Genomic DNA, 15914 nt, shown 5'->3' with positions numbered 1-15914 from the left:
GATGTTTTGTTGCTTAATCAAAGGCAAACATTTTGTTGGCTTTTTTTTTTTTTTTTTTTTTTTTTTTTTTTTTTACTGTCTATATGCCTTTGTGGTGTTCTTCTAATTTTAGCATGTTGGATTTAGTAAAAAACACGGTTAAATTGGAAACCCCCAGACACTAAGCATGGAGTTGTAAAGTTACAACAGGCTGAGAGATATGGGAAAAGAAGAGATATGGGAAAAGATCAAAGAGCAGACGTGGCATGTGATGAAATGCAAACAAAACTACTGATAGAGGACGCTTGCTGCAGCAGCTCGTCTACATGACCTCAAAGTACGTGGTCTCCACGTGTTGCATTTTTTTTTTTTTTTAATGTGTGGGGATCAATTACAACATAGGGAAAAATTCATAGATGCTGCTTTAGGTCAGAAAAGCCCATGTTTTAAATAGCTGAGAGAAGTACCTGTAACAGGGTCCTGCGCAGTGGAGGTGGAATCCAGCCCTGTGGAGGGGCCAGCTGAGGTCAAGGCTGGAGGGAATTCAGCTCTCTATAAATCAGTCATGCTGAGTAATGTCACTTCCTCTGACCACTGCCTTCTCATCTGCCACATGATGAATGTTTGAATGAGGTTTATTCTCCTCCTTTGTTTGAATGAGGTTTATTTAAAGTGTTTCCCCTCCAGAGGTTTGGTGGTATCAGTCATGTTCCTGTGGGAGCTACTCCCATCACCACTGGGCTTATGTAAACACCAGCTGAAGTTGGTTGTGGAGAAACATCTTGTGGAGGAACAAGCCCTTAATTCTCACACTTCTTCACTGGCAAACATGACATACAATTAAAAAATTTCTAGTAAAGAAAAGTCACAGCTTATATGTGGTGTATAAATATAATAATACATGAAATATATGTAAGAAAAATGTTTGTTTGGGACTAATCTTACATGAAAAGGAACTTTGCAGAATGATTGCAGAAGGAATCACCTCACTGGCTTACACACCTGATTTTGAGGAAATCTCTCCTAGTAATAAATATTAATAATCAAAATGGAAATGTAAAAGTCCGAGTTTCAGGTTTGTTCACATCCCTGTTGTGGAGAAACATTTGACATGATGAGTAATGTTGGTGTAAAATTCAGTCATGTGCTCAGGTTCCAGCCTCTGGCAGTCAGTAATAGCAAGATACTGCTGTTTGTATCATAATTATTGTTCATAATATTCTTTAACACAATATTTACAATATTAAAATCTTAACTATAAATATTTAACCACAGTAACAGCTCTACCCATGCATTTCTACTTCCATACTTGATGTTTTTAATTGCTAAGCAAAACTAGATTTCATGCAACAGAAAACAAATAAACAAAAAAGCAAAGTCTTGAGTTAGGGATAGAAAAGGATTAAGCATGGATTTGGGAGATACCAGCTTATTTCAGTTAAACAGCTGGCTCCATTTTAGAGTACAGTCATTGTTTTAATTGCAAAATTTTAAATTGTTGTCTAAATGCTTTCCTAGATGCACTGCAAGTTTGATCAGGAGAAAGAGAGTAAATATGTTTTTGGTGCTCTGGAAAATGAGATAAAGAAAACAGAGAAAGGAAAGTAATGTTTGGAAAGAAACATCCAAAAAAAGCCCCAAAATGGAAAGAAACCAGAATGTTTGGGGCTGGTAAGAGCCTCACCTGCCTGGATTCTCTGTGTGGCCCTGGTGCAGTTGGCTGGTTCGAGCTGCAGCACTGTGATGCACCAAATGGTTTAGAAGATTAGTTGCTGCTCCTTTGGCTTGTCCAAGAACTCTTTCCACATGGATGCTTCAAAGATTATTTGTTGTAATTCCCGGGTTTTTAGGCTTATCTGTAACACAAAATGCACATGGATATTATCCCTGCATGGCCTCCCCAGCTGCCAGTCACCAAGTCCAGCACACATTCTTCTTTTCTTCTCAATTTTCCTCACCAGAGCAATGGTTATAATTTCTTTTCAGTTCCTAGGATAGTTAAAACTTTAATTTACAGTCTGAAATTGGTTAATAATTTAAAACAAAAATACCCAACAAAAATCCCAAAGCTTTTGAAATCACTGAATGGCTAATTCTTCTATCTCAAGGTCCATCCAAGGGTGAAGAACTGAGAAAGATACATATTTTTCCAGAAAACACATTTTCCAGCTCAGGGAAGGTTGTTTAAAAGTTGCAGTTTTGCAAAACACCCAGGAAAGATAAAATTATACTTGTTAAAAATGCTCTATATGATCATGTAATATGTAGCATGAAGGAGTTTAACTGTGTTAAGTATCCAGAATATCACAGAATCTCTGAATAGTTTGGGTTGGATCTTAAAGAGTATCTCATTCCAACTCTCTGCTGTGGTTGGGGACACCTTCCACTATCCCAGGTTTCTCCAAGCCCTGTCCAACATGGTCTGGACAGCTTCCAGGGATGGGAAGGGGTAATGAAGAAGTGTAACCTGAAGGAGTGTAACTGTTTTAAGTATTCAGGAATCTCTAATCCTGTTTACTTATGTTTGCTTTCATTTGATTATTGAGGAGACTCTCTTGATGTTCATGACCAAGTATAAGATCAGAGCCAAATAAATGGTGAATGTTTTCATTCAGGTTCCCATTTGTTGTTCTGAGAGGATTATGTCTTGTAAAGCTTGCTGGCATTCCAGGAAATCCAGAGCCCCCTGGTGAGTTTGCAACTGGAAAATGATTCATAAGAAAAGAAAAATACTCCCCCAAACAATAAAGATTCTGTATCATAGTCTTTATGATAGAAAAGCCTTTTTGGTTTTGCAGTAATATAAACAGTAAAGTAACTTCTTGTGAGTAAAGAACTGTAAATCATCTCAAATTTGGCAGTGACAACATTAAAAGAAATTTAATCAATAGCATGAAACAAGAAAATATTATTATGTACAGAGTGTTCTGGTGTCTACCTAACTTGGTACTAAATAAAGTGCCAGCCTACTCTGCTGGGAAAAATATCTTTTGAAGCTTAAGATCAAAAGCACTTTTTAAGCTTAAGCAACACCATACGGTTTCAATTCTTTCTTTCGAACAAGCACTTTAAAAAGCACAACCAAAATGCAACTGACAAACTCAAAAAATCTTTTGTGTTGTTCCACTTGGATGATCTAATGAGAAAATGGCTCAGTTGTGTTGTAGCTAATGAGGTATAACATCTTCACTGAACCTGAATATAAACCAGATACTTCTCTGAAGATATAGTCTGAACATGCTTCTATTGCTTTACTCACTCATTCTGCCATGTTTTTATTTAAGTGATGTCCAATGAATAAAAGCACGGGTCAGGTTTGAAATAGAACATTTACACGTGAAATGACTCAATCCAAAAGTGCTTTGAACTCTGTATACAAACATTGTGGCTTCAAGTAGGAAAGTGTGGTTTGCTAACTGCTGAAGGCCCTGAGTCTGCAAACAGAGATATTAATGCAGCCAGACAGAGATCTGTGCTAACACATTTCTGACAGATAAAGTTCTGAGACAGAGCCTGAGTGTACATGGATTTTGACCCACCTGGTTTCAGCAGAGACCTACTATCAATGTGAAGACTGAGGTTTGGCAAAGCAGTGAAATAGTATCAAATCACAGCATTTGTTCTGATAAGACTTAGAAGGTAACATCCTGCTAAAGAGTTTTATTTATACAGTAAAATATTAATGGCAAGAAATTTATACAAGGATACAAATAAGATGTAGGTGTGGGAAGCAAAGGAGTGAGATTTAGTGCATCAAATAGCATTTGCAGCTCAGCAGCAGTTGAGATGTGGTTGAGCATGGGGACAGCACCCTGACAGTAAAAAATTCAAGGAGACAATTGGAAATAGAATATTCTTGTGCTGTAGGTGTATACTGCTAGAGATTCTTACCACAGAACCATGGAATCCAAGAATGGTTTGGGTTCAAAGGGACCTTAAAGATCATCTTGTTCCACCCTCTGCCATGGGGGTGGAACACCACACCTTCCACTATCCCAGGTTGCTCCAAGCCCCATCCAGCCTGGCCTGGAGCACTTCCAGGGATGGGGCAGCCACAGCTTCTCTGGATACCCTGTTCCAGGTCCTCCCCACCCTCACAGCCAAGAATTCCTTCCCCATGCTTAATCTAAACCTGCCCTCTTTCAACTTTACATCTATGAATACAGGTATAGATATATCAGCTTCATCAATAAAGCAAAGAGGTGTTAGGAAATTTTGAACAGGTTGATGAGGATGTGAAAGTAAAACTGATTGTACTGATGCTTCTCATCATCCTTAACACTTGTGCTTCAGACCTGTAAAAGAACTGTTTCTGTGCTTCATAAATACAAAACTGAGACAAAAAGAGAGAATTGGCTTGCAGAATCAAAATGGGGACAGACTCCACATCTCCTCATTACTCAGTGGATCCTTCTGGATAAACCAATGTTAAAAGGACTACTGCAGGCTTTTGGGCTGGAAGGAAGGAATTCCACTCATCAAACAAATTTCCAGTGAAGTTTCATGCTGTGATACAAAAAATACAGGTCTGCTGTGGGACAATGAGCTGTTTCAGTGAGTGGGGTCTTAGTGATAAACGGGACCACAGAGACAATGACCCTTCTGTTCGCAGGAGACACGTGCTGGGCTGGGCTGGCCTCCTCTCTGTTGCTGTTATTCTTGTATTTAGGAAACCTAGCAGTGAATCCCTCTGAAAATCTCTGTTCCAGTGAATTTATACTGTAAAATGAGATGAGGCACACCCAATGGATGCAGACAGACTGACAGATGGGCGAGCACAAGAAGATAATGAGCAATGAAATCAGTCAGTGTGGCAGTGATCGCAGCAGATGCCCAACTGCTGGGAAGCTTTCTTTTGAGTTTCACACTCAGTGAGAATTTCTGGGCAAGGTCTGGAGGAGAACAACAAGGTCCAGTCAGCTCCTTGTCACCAAAAGGGGCAGCAAAGGTTGAAATATGGCAAAAAGGGATATTGATGACCAGTTGCAGTGGTCATGGTCAAGGCATGAGGGACACAACCTCACTCTCAACAAGGATGGGCAAAGGCAGGACTGAATCATGATAATGGAGACAAGAAGTTTGATGAGGAGGAACAGTGAGAGCTAACTCAAACCAACAGGCTTGTGGCAAGGCAATAAATAAAGACTATTTTCTGTGTTGAAGTATTTCCAGTGGAAGAAGATGGGACAAAACAGCATCTTTCAAGACAAGGCAATGTGTTCTTGCATTATCAAATTAAAGTTGGAAAGAACTGTGTGGGTGATGATCATCAAGAAGATAAACTGGAGTCCCAGTTACTGAGAAAACATGGACAGGGAAGTTTTAAGGTGAGTATTGCACCTTGAAATTACAATTTAAAACATTCATGTAGTATTGCTGTTAAACTGCATTATGTAGTAACATTATGAGGCAAGAGATTAAGTTATGTCTGAAACTTTTATGAAAAAAAAATCAGATATAGATACCCTGTCAAAGTGTGAGTATTTCTGCTCCTTCTGTTCTTGTTCCATGTGGATATAGTTGCATGGCATTGTGTTGTGGTTTAACCCCAGCCAGAAACTAAATTGCCACCATTCATGTCTCACCTCATTCCCAGGAGAAATAAGAAAAAAGGTAAAACCTGTGTGTTGTGATAAGAACACTTTAATAATTGAAATTAAACAAAAATTGTTATAATAATATCATTATAATAATTCTAATGACAAGAGAGACAACAAAAAGAGAGCAAAAAAATGAAACCTCTAAAATGCACCTACATCTATTATTTTTCCGACTTTACAAACCTTGAGGTTGCTATAGAAATTTTATCCAGAAGGGGGAAAATAATCTATTTTAATGCCATGATAACTGCATTAGGGACCCATTATAGGATGCATTAATATTGTCCTTGGTATCTGAACAACACTTATTTCACTTGTTCAAGGGGCTGGTAGGCAGCTCCCATCCTTTTTTCTGCATTTGCTGGCTGTCAAAACACAAGCAATGATCAGTGGTTCTACCTCAGCAAAAGCCACTCATAAGCTTTCTGAATTGCTCGTGTGTTGTTTTGAACCACTTCAATGACAGTGGATGACAATGTGTTTGATTTCATTTATCTGCCATCTCTACTTAAAACAAAATATCTTCCTAAATAAAATCTGGGCATCCTGAGAAATGAGGGTTAGGTCAATCATTATGATTGGCATCGGTTATATGTGTAATTATGGAGAGTACGTATGGATGACTGCAATTTGATGAATCACTGGCACAGGTTTTGTAGGAATTATATCTGTATATTATAAAAGAGATGTGTTGAAAAATTAAACCTAGCACTTGGAGGTGTAAACATTACGTATATGCACTCCCACTGTGTGGAAGACAGGTTAAACCTTCTGCATCCAGACCATGAAAATCAAACAATTAAATAAACCCACTCTGTTCATTGAAGTATGGGGACATGAAAAGAAAAGAGATGTAAACTGCTGCTTAATTTAGTAAAATACTTATAGAATCATAGAATAGTTTGGGTTGGAAGGGACCTATTTGGTGATTTCTGTGTGTATTCTTACAACAGTTGAATGACAGCAGGACTAAACAAATCAACATGCGCTGTTCCACTCCTCTGCTTATAAAAGCTTCCTTTATGTTCTGTCTGACCTGTAATTAGGCAACATGAACTAACAGATTAATAAGAAAAATAAGGGGAAAAAATAGTTCTTTTTTTATCTTTGCTTCTTCCTTATGACCCAGCTAATGCAACAATGGGCTTGGTAACCCCAATTTCCACAAAACTGCTAAATATTGGTGATTGCTGAGCAGGTAGAGGACATGAGATGGTGACATTCATACATCACACACAAAACAATATCCAAAATGTATGTTAACAGGCAATATTAATTTGTGATGAGGTGTATAAATATGTTCTATGCATACTTTATTACACAGGCTTATCTCAACAAGGCTGCAAAAATGAAGGGCTAATTTGATTTCTGGAGAAAGTGTCAAGAGGATCTGGGGAGTGTTTAACACATTTTTTTTTGTCCCTAGAATACCTCATACTTGAGAAAGAAAACAACAGTCATTAAGAGGAGGGTATCCACATAGTGGGAAATTGAAAGCAGATAGAATAAATGAAAAAATAAAGAAATAGATAGCGAGAAGTAAAAAATTTTTAAAAAAAGTGATGGAAAGAGCAAATGCAGAAGAGGGGAGAGGGGGAAACAATTTGAGTATATATCTATACCAAAAGTAATCTGGACAATATTACTGTAGCTTTACTAACTGAAGATGGTAAGAAGCATCATTAAATCTGAAATGAGGTGTTGGTGTTTACTAAATACTTTTGTGCTGTTTTGTGGGGAAAAAGATGTCAATGTTATATATGTCATACAGGAATAGTGAAATTATTTCCATTTCAGTATTGACTTAAATTTTGTTTCATAGCAGCTACTGAGCTAAAAGCTGTTTTAATCAGTGATTCTGAGCAAGTCACATTCTAAGAAGCTTCCTGAGAAACATCATGGAATATTTATGTTGACTTACACTAAATTTGGGAACATCAGACAGGTTTCAGGGGTATTTTAAAAAGGTACATTTTCTCATTATTTAAGAAAGGAAAGGAGAGGAATCTGGAAGGTATTAGAATGAAAAAAATATTTTCCATCAACAAGAGGGGCAATCCTACAGTTATTGAACAATTATTTCAAGACCAGTCTGTGTAAGGATTGTTCATCTCCCATGAGGAAACAGACTCACAAAATGAGTACAGAAATTTGTGATTTTGTGTTGAATGGCTGGACAACCCATATCCATGTGTGCTTCTGTCAAGGTCTCTTTTCCCCAGAAAATCTGAAAACATATTTATGTTTTTCCCACCGTCCAGATGCTGAACATATAAAAAGAATGAAGGCAAGAAGAGGTGGGTGAAGTCTTGAGGAGGATGCACACAACACTTGGGTTCTGTGGGGTTCTCTGATGCTCTGCCTCTCTTACTCCTATAAAACTGACCAATGTATAGAGGGAATTCTGCGTGGTGACTTTGTGAGACTTGTCTGAGTTGATGAAGCTGAATTTGACGATGGATGTTGCCTTATAAATACAGAAATGAGTAAATGAATCCTGACAGGTCCCGGAAGTTTCAGCCCTGAAAAAGTGCCCAGATGAGAAATGCAAACTGAAAGGTGATTTGAAAATGCTTTTTAGGACACAGGCAGATCCAACATTGATGGGAAAAAGAAGACGAAGGGAGTACGGCCCCCTCCTTCAGAGGATGACGGAAAGAATTTCACTTATGGAATGAGCAGAGGGAAGGAGGGTTAATGGCAGGATGAAGGACTGCTCAGACTACACACAGTGCTGCAGAAGAGCTTTGGATGAATATAAAAAAAGCCTTCTCTGTGCTCATAAAAGGTGCAGTAATCTGAACTGACTGAACTCATTGATTCTAACAAGGAGTTGTGACTGCCATCAGAACATCCTACAGTGTAAGACAGCTGAGTTTTCACAGGTCAGGCTCAAGGGACTGAAATACTATCTCAATATATTTCTCAGCATCCAAATATATATTTCTAAAATTTTGTTGTGTGATGTGTTACAAATTTAGGAGGGAAAACAAAATATCAATGATCAATCTGATTGGATGCACATGGACAAAATCTCCCAGATCAAATCAGCAAAGAGACAGGTGGTTCCTTGGCTCAGAATGAAGTCCTTTGCAGAAAGGAGAAAAAAATTGAAGGTATGCCTGGCCCCCTCTGTGAAGAATGATCCAAAACACAGATGATGGCAGCCTGGTACAGTTGGTTGGATGAAGAAGTGGCCTAACAAGCTGTTCACAAAGAACTTAGCTAAGAAAAGACAACAAAGTGGTGCCCACATGCCATATGTGTGAAAAACAAAGAAAAAAACTATCCATCTACTGGGTTTCTTCAAGCTCAGAAGAGGCTAAAAAAGGGGAGATCCAAAGCTACTGACACTAAAGGCACCTCCTTCCTCCTCCATGGAGTACAGAAGGGATAAAAGTACATTGTAAAAGCTGATGGCACTTGCTGCTTTTGTCATGTCCTTGCTGTCCATAGTCAGAAGGCCACCTCTGAGCATAGCTGCTCCCTCTTTGGTACGTGATTTGGGAGCTTTTGTCCAGGCAGTATTGATTCAATCTGACTGTAGCTCAGCCATAATCCATGTAAAAAGGAAACACGGTTAATCAAACAAATGTTCCTCTGCTAACACATTAGCAAAACTGCCAGTTACACTCTCCTGATTTGGGAATTTGATCTTTAGAGAGATGATTGGTCAGTTTAAGACAGTTTGGTGCAATTCACTGATTTTGGATCAGATTATTGCAACAGTACCGTAAAATGGAAAGCATCGTTGCAATCAGCTTGGTGATGAGTGATTGCTGTTGTTACAAGACCCACAAACAACAGGGTATTAAGGGAGATTAAAGACTATTTTCAATCAAAAGAAATTAGCTTATCATTAGTATTATTACAAAAAAATAGATAAGACTATGTTATGAATCCCCCTTGGCACTCGGGAGGAAGATTAAACATGAAGGACATGAGATCATTGTTCTATAAATTCACACAGCAGACATTTCCAAACTGATCTGCAAACACCACCTCCACAGTTCTGAATTAAGGAAAAAAAAAAAAAAAAAGACAAATGTGGGCAGAAAAAAGACAAATGTTGATCCAAACATGTATTTTGCTGTCCTGGTTGTGAAATGAGTTTCTTAGACAGGATCTGACTTTGGACACCTAGCAGCAAGCTTCCTGTAAAGGTAAGGCAGTCATGGATCCTGACTATAATCAGTTTGTATGGCTGGGACTCCCCACTTCCCATCTACCATGGTGTGTTAGCAATCATTGTTCAACACAGAAAAGATCACAGATTCCAAATCAAAAAAATTCAGATTATATTGTGAGGGCCCAAATAATTGAGTATTGTATCTAGGTAGTCTGTAAGACAATCACTTTAATAATCTGTACCATTAGGTTGCTTTCTAAAGACTAAAGAACATTTTTGGCTGTATTATTTTCTTTTCCTAAGTATTTACTGTACCCTTTATGAGTCCTTTCTGATGTCATAAAACATCCATGATATATACTAAAGCATTAATTTTCCTGGCAATTTTTCTAAACGTGAATTCCCTAATGCACACAGAATGAAATGCTACAGTTATCAGCAGAAATGTGTTTTCCTCTAGCAATTCTATATTCTAATAACAAATTGAACTGACAGAGCAGCTTTTAACCTTTCATTCTGGGCAGATTAACATGATTTCAGCTGATGGATCAGAACAGGTTAGGATGACCTTGGATCTTCCTCCGCTGAGTCTTGTGGCTTTTTGCTAGGTCACTTTCCTGAGGAAACAAGTTAATGGGATTATGCTATCTGTATATCCATCTGCTGGCTCTACTGCTAATTTTTAAACCTATTGATGAGTTTTGGACCAATTTGTCAGACTAGCATTTCTTGCCTTCCTACAAATTCTGTGAAAATGAGCAGCTGAATGAGTGTTATAAACTGATGGTCCCCGGGAAGGAACAGCTGCAATATTGGCTCAAATACAATGCCTGGCTCAAATATTGGTTCAAATACAATGCCTGGCAATGGAGGATCCAGGAGAGATCTGTTAGTGACTGATCTGAGGAACCCTGAGAATTCACACCTTATTAAGCACTGGGTAACCCAAAGACAAGGCTGTCTCCTAAAGCAAACCAGTTTCCCACAGTCCCGCTGCTCATCACCAACTACTTAGTTTATGATTTCAAGTGGTCTTTCAAGGTAAGAGATGATGCTCAGAGGGTAATTCTCAGTGTTTGCTGGTTTGAAATTAGATGTACTGGCTCTCTCCTTGCAATCTGCTTTTCATAATGGCATTCAGTAGAACTCTGAAATTTTAATCCTGCCTGATCACAAGAAATGGATTAGTGTGGAGGGTTCAACATGCACATGGCAAAGCTCATTTGGCTTTAGACATGAAATATTCCTAAGCCTCTAAATTCTAGGGCAGGGTATATTTGAAGGGTCAGCATTAGAAAACTCTGTTGTTGTATATGTAGTAGAGAATTTATGTTTATAGAATTTGCTAGGAGAATTAATGTTTCAACATTATACTTCTGTGACATCAGAAAAAGGTTGGGTTCAAAATTGGCAGAATAAAGAAACCGAGCACAGCTGCTGAATGTTCTAATGAATAATTCTCAGGGCCAATTTCTACAGATCAGGGGGAGAATGCAAAGGAGCTGGCTGCAATTTCCTGAGTCACTCTGGTTCTGTCATTACCTTTGCCATCAGTATCCTTTCTGTTTAAAAAATTGCTCAGTCTTCTTGAGGCTTCACTGACTTCCAGAGCATTTAGAATTCTTGGGATCAGCAAGTAAATTAAGCACTTGATCTTGGCTTTAAAAGAACAAGCGAGTGTGTCTCAGAAGCACATCCATTGTACAGCCTTGGTGTTCTAAAAAGGAAATTTTTCACGTGCTGCAAGCAGGCACGAGCAAAACGCCACCAGAGTGACACAGAAACTTGATCTAAAAAATGTGAAGGCTGTTTACGAGATGTTTAAAGATGCAGAAACACTAAATACTTCATTGATACATACTCATTTACATTTAAAACATCTTCACCCTCTCAAGTTTACATATAAAAGCAAATATTGATGAGCCCTGCTGGGTCAGGCCATGCCCTATTATTCCACTATAGCAGAAGTGAATGAAAAATAGGAAAATTGATAATAGTGAGAATTAGACGGTTGTTAGAAACACAGATTGCTGAAAATGGAAGCTAAAAATGTCAATGACAATTTGAGGGCTCATACAGATCACAGTCAGGACTTAAGGAAATTCAAGCAATGCTGTAGGATTCAGCCTGTCTAAGGATTTTAAAATCGTCAGAATACAGAAGGGAAAGATGGTTCCAATGAATGTATTTCTACACCTTTGGGAAGAACTATGATGGTTCTTCATCTGATAAGGATGAATATCATTATAATCTTATAATTGGCATGGGTTAGAGAAAATATTTTGTATTTCATTTGCTACTAAAAGAATCTAAACATGCTCATGTTTTTAAAGCAGGCATTTTTCAATCAGGGATGTTAATGAATCAGTTGCAGAACTTTCTGTTCATTTTATACAAATGGTAGTAAGCTTGGGAACTTGTAGAAGGTTATGAGCAAATGAAGTGATAATAATAATGAGGATAAATGACTTTAAACAGAAAGATAGTAGGTTTAGATTAGAAATTAGGAAAAAAACTCTTGACTGTCAGGTTGGTGAGGTCCTGGCACAGGTTTCCCAGAGAAGCTGTGGTTGCCCCATCTCTGGCAGGGTTCCAGGCCAGGTTGGACATGGCTTGGAGCAATCTGGGATAGTGGAAGGTGTCCCTGCCCATGGCAAGGGTTGGAACAAGATGGTCTTTAGGGTTCCTTCCAACACAAAATAGTCTATGATTCTCTGATTTTCTACTTCATTGTTTCTATTTGTCAAACATAGTTACTCTTGCATTCTGGATTCAGCAGAATTTGAACATGACTGTTTCCAAGATCATGCTAGAATAAAAAATTTGATACCAGCCAAGATCTTTCTAGGATCAGTGTTTAATAATTAATTTCTGACCTACTGCCAGAGGCAAGGACAAAGCTTCTACATTCACAAAACTCAGAAAATGAAATTTGCATTGTGAAAACAGGTGCTGAACTTTTCCTGAAGATTTCCTTTTCAATAGTACCTGGTATAAGTTGCAACAAAACTGAACATTAAGCCTCATTCATCTTTGCTCCTGCAATATTTTTGATGCTTCTGTGACTTCTTAATCAGAAATCAGGGCTTGATTCAGGTCACTGAGAGCCTTTAACTGCCCAGTGACACTCAGCTGAAATGTGGCTGGCTTGGAGATAAAATATTTTAAAATTTCTAGTATAGCTTATATACAAGAAATAGACTTGCATTTCCTTTCTGTTTGGTGTACTGTCACCTCGTTGGCGACAAGAGCCAGAGCTTTGCTATGATTCCAACAGAGCCACTGTGCCATCCATGCTGATGTTGTTTGCTCAAAACACAGGGGACAAGGTACCTTTGAGCCAGTTTAGATTGTCCCCATTTCCTGTGACACTGATGGTGATAAACTGCTCTGGAATCACAGGGGCTAGCTCAGAAGCTGACTCATCTTGCACAGCTCGCTAATATATAAGGTGTATTAGTATTTGTTTTTATAGTCTAGGTATTTCATTTATGATCTAGAAATAATATCAAAAAATCCCCAAAGAAAGCATCATAGGACACATGAGAAATACTTAAAAGATTTGCATGTGGCACTGAAACCTCAAACCTGTCTTATATATATACAGGATATGCTGGACTGCCCATGGTATATTTAACATATAATACATGAGATACACACTTCTCACATCATGAGCAAAAATGTCTTTGTCAGTGAAATATAGGTATATTTTAACAACCAAAAAGGCCAAAAGCTTATAGAATCACAGAGTGTTTTGGGTTGGAAGGGACCTTAAAGATCAGCAAGTTCCAGTCTCCTGGTCACTTAGGAGGTTTAGTGCTCTGTGATACTCAAGAGTTGTTGACACATAGAGCTGGTGACAAGGAACACAGCAAAATTAGAAGTTTATTATGATAAATAACTAAGGAATAACAACAACAACAACAAAAAAAACCCCAAAAAACAGAGACTGGAACTGGTAGCTATTATTATTTTGTTTATATATTAGCATGTGTTGAAGAGATTAATTGGAGCTTAATTAACAGGACAGTAGACAAGGCAGTATCTTTTTGGATGTTTCCTAGGTGCCCCAATGGACTTCTGTCTCCTCTGTTGGCTTGTTGTTCAAATTATTTCAGAGTTATTCTGTTCAAATTGTTGGCCTGACGCTGACTAGTACAAAATACTAAATTTAAGTGATCATTTAAAAAAAACCCCAACTTTTTAAAGGGTGTCTCAATGCCTCAAATTTTTAATGCTTAAATGTGCCAGTTCTGATAAGCCCTTTAAATAATGCTAAAATATACTCATTCAAGGGGGGAAAAAGCCCAGAGAGAAAGATTTGTTCCAGAAGCTGCTTGAGCAACAGGGATGAAAGGGAGTCAGAAAAAGGGCTGAGTATTGGCTCTGTCCCCAAAGCTGCAGCCAGCACAGCTGTGCTGCTGCAGGCACATCCAGGCAGGAACGGGGACTCCCAGTGTGCACACACCTCCCCAGGGCTGGGAATGGCTCTTCCCAGGGCTGGGAATTCTTCTGCTCCCACCCCTTCTTCAGGGCAGCTGAGACAGCAGAATTAACACAAGGGCTTGGTTTTGATATTTGGCACAGGCCACCAATATGTTTAAATCCTAAGGGAAGGAAAAAAAAAAAAAAAAGAAAGTAATTATGTCTCAGAGATGTCTCTTTGCAAAAATGCTGCATTTTATTCACGTGGTTAGGCTGGGACTGCAAAAAGAAGTGAAGGCTCTGTGAGAACAAAATGCCATAACATGACCACGAGGCCTCTTACATTGCAAGAGCCTCAGAAATAACGAGGTGGAGGACCAGACTCTAAGCCTTTACAACTGTTAGAATGCTTCCCCAGGAATTCCAAGTGCTGCTGCCCACCTTGTGCCACGGGCTGTGTGTGATGTCAAGACTGGCTATGTTAGTAATGTGTTTTTGTAAAATGTTTGTCTCTTCCCTGGGTCTTTTTAGCTGGTTCCAGCTGAGGTTGAGGAAGTGCATTTTGTTCAAGCCACTGTTGCCCTCAAAAGTGATCACATGGTTATGATTCACATCAAAATATTTGGTTAAAGTAATCAGACACATTTAATCTTGAAGTACTCTTCTCTGGATCCAGAGCTCAGGACTCCCCTTGCTCAGTATTGGGCCTGTTGAGGGAGACCCAGGGTGCTCCAGGAGTATTTCTTTATTTGTTGAAATGAAATGACCATCATCGAGGTCAGATGGATGATAAAGTGATATCACATTGATATTGTAATTGAAATTGGAGGTCATATAAACAGGCACCAAAGCTTTTGGCTACTACTAATATCCCAGTATTCATGATCCAAGTTCTGTTTCCCATGTGCATCCTGGCCCAGTCCTGTGGGCTCACCTCACAAACATATTTCTGCTGCTAAATGTTCCGTATGAAGGAATTGGAGCTTAATTTCTCACTAGATCATACATATTATTTAAGGAAGTAAATTCATGATAGCTGAAGATAAGCTTTAGAGGTGTTTTTAAGTCTAGAGATGTCCCACTGTGTGCTCAGGCTGCTCCTACTCAAACTCAGAACCCAGGCCAAAAGTAGATCAGAAATTACAATTTTGCCAGACATGCAGCCAAATTCTCTAATGCTCCATGGCTGCCTTTAAAATGAGAAGAGTTCAACCGATGGAGTGCTAATGAAATATTGTCCCACTGCTAAACCATAAAAAGACTATAAAGTGGGAATACACACTGAATGAAATGGTGAAAAGTCAAAAAAAGGCTGTGGTGACTCTTCTTCACTTATTTGAAGACTTTATTCTCTAACTTCTCCTTGAGATGAAAGTGATCTGGGTAAGATGGGGAGGCAGAGAGAAGGGAACAGATGCTGCTGACAGGGAGGAACTGGCAACTCTTCCATTATGAAAGAGCAGCAAGGGAAGAGTGGAGCCAAGCAGAGACAGGCAACAGATCCTTAGCAAAAGGAAAAGAGAGAGAAGAATTGCTGTTATCTCACTGCAAACACAGAATGATGGAAAGGTGGCACCTTGGTCAAACATTGTTATTCACTTTCTCCTCTTCCTGAATATTGCCTCTAAAATTTCTGGTTTTTTTTTTCCCTCAGGTTGCATTCTGTTGACTTCAGATTTAACAAAAAAAGAAAATATTTTCCTGAATAACTGACATAATGACATGAAGTCACATATTTCATAAAATACAAAGGACAGGCTGATAGTTTAGGTTGTGTCTTA

General features: G+C 38.6%; 1 protein-coding gene across 1 annotated transcript in view; it reads right to left on the bottom strand.

The window, feature by feature from the left end:
* Positions 1-1659: 1659 nt before the first annotated feature.
* LRRC9 (leucine rich repeat containing 9) overlaps positions 1660-15914 on the bottom strand; it is a 33258-nt gene continuing 19003 nt past the window's right edge. Inside the window, 8 exon segments of the mRNA XM_053944772.1 lie at positions 1660-1835; positions 2498-2680; positions 6528-6615; positions 7966-8101; positions 9493-9591; positions 10264-10325; positions 12787-12855; positions 14575-14751. Of these exon segments, the coding sequence (XP_053800747.1) occupies positions 1660-1835; positions 2498-2680; positions 6528-6615; positions 7966-8101; positions 9493-9591; positions 10264-10325; positions 12787-12855; positions 14575-14751 (990 nt within the window).

The sequence above is a fragment of the Vidua chalybeata genome, chromosome 6 (genome assembly GCF_026979565.1).
Source record: "Vidua chalybeata isolate OUT-0048 chromosome 6, bVidCha1 merged haplotype, whole genome shotgun sequence".
Taxonomy (NCBI): Eukaryota; Metazoa; Chordata; class Aves; order Passeriformes; family Viduidae; genus Vidua; species Vidua chalybeata.
Note: the sequence above shows the minus strand (reverse complement) of the source record. Positions and strands in the feature narration are given on the sequence as shown.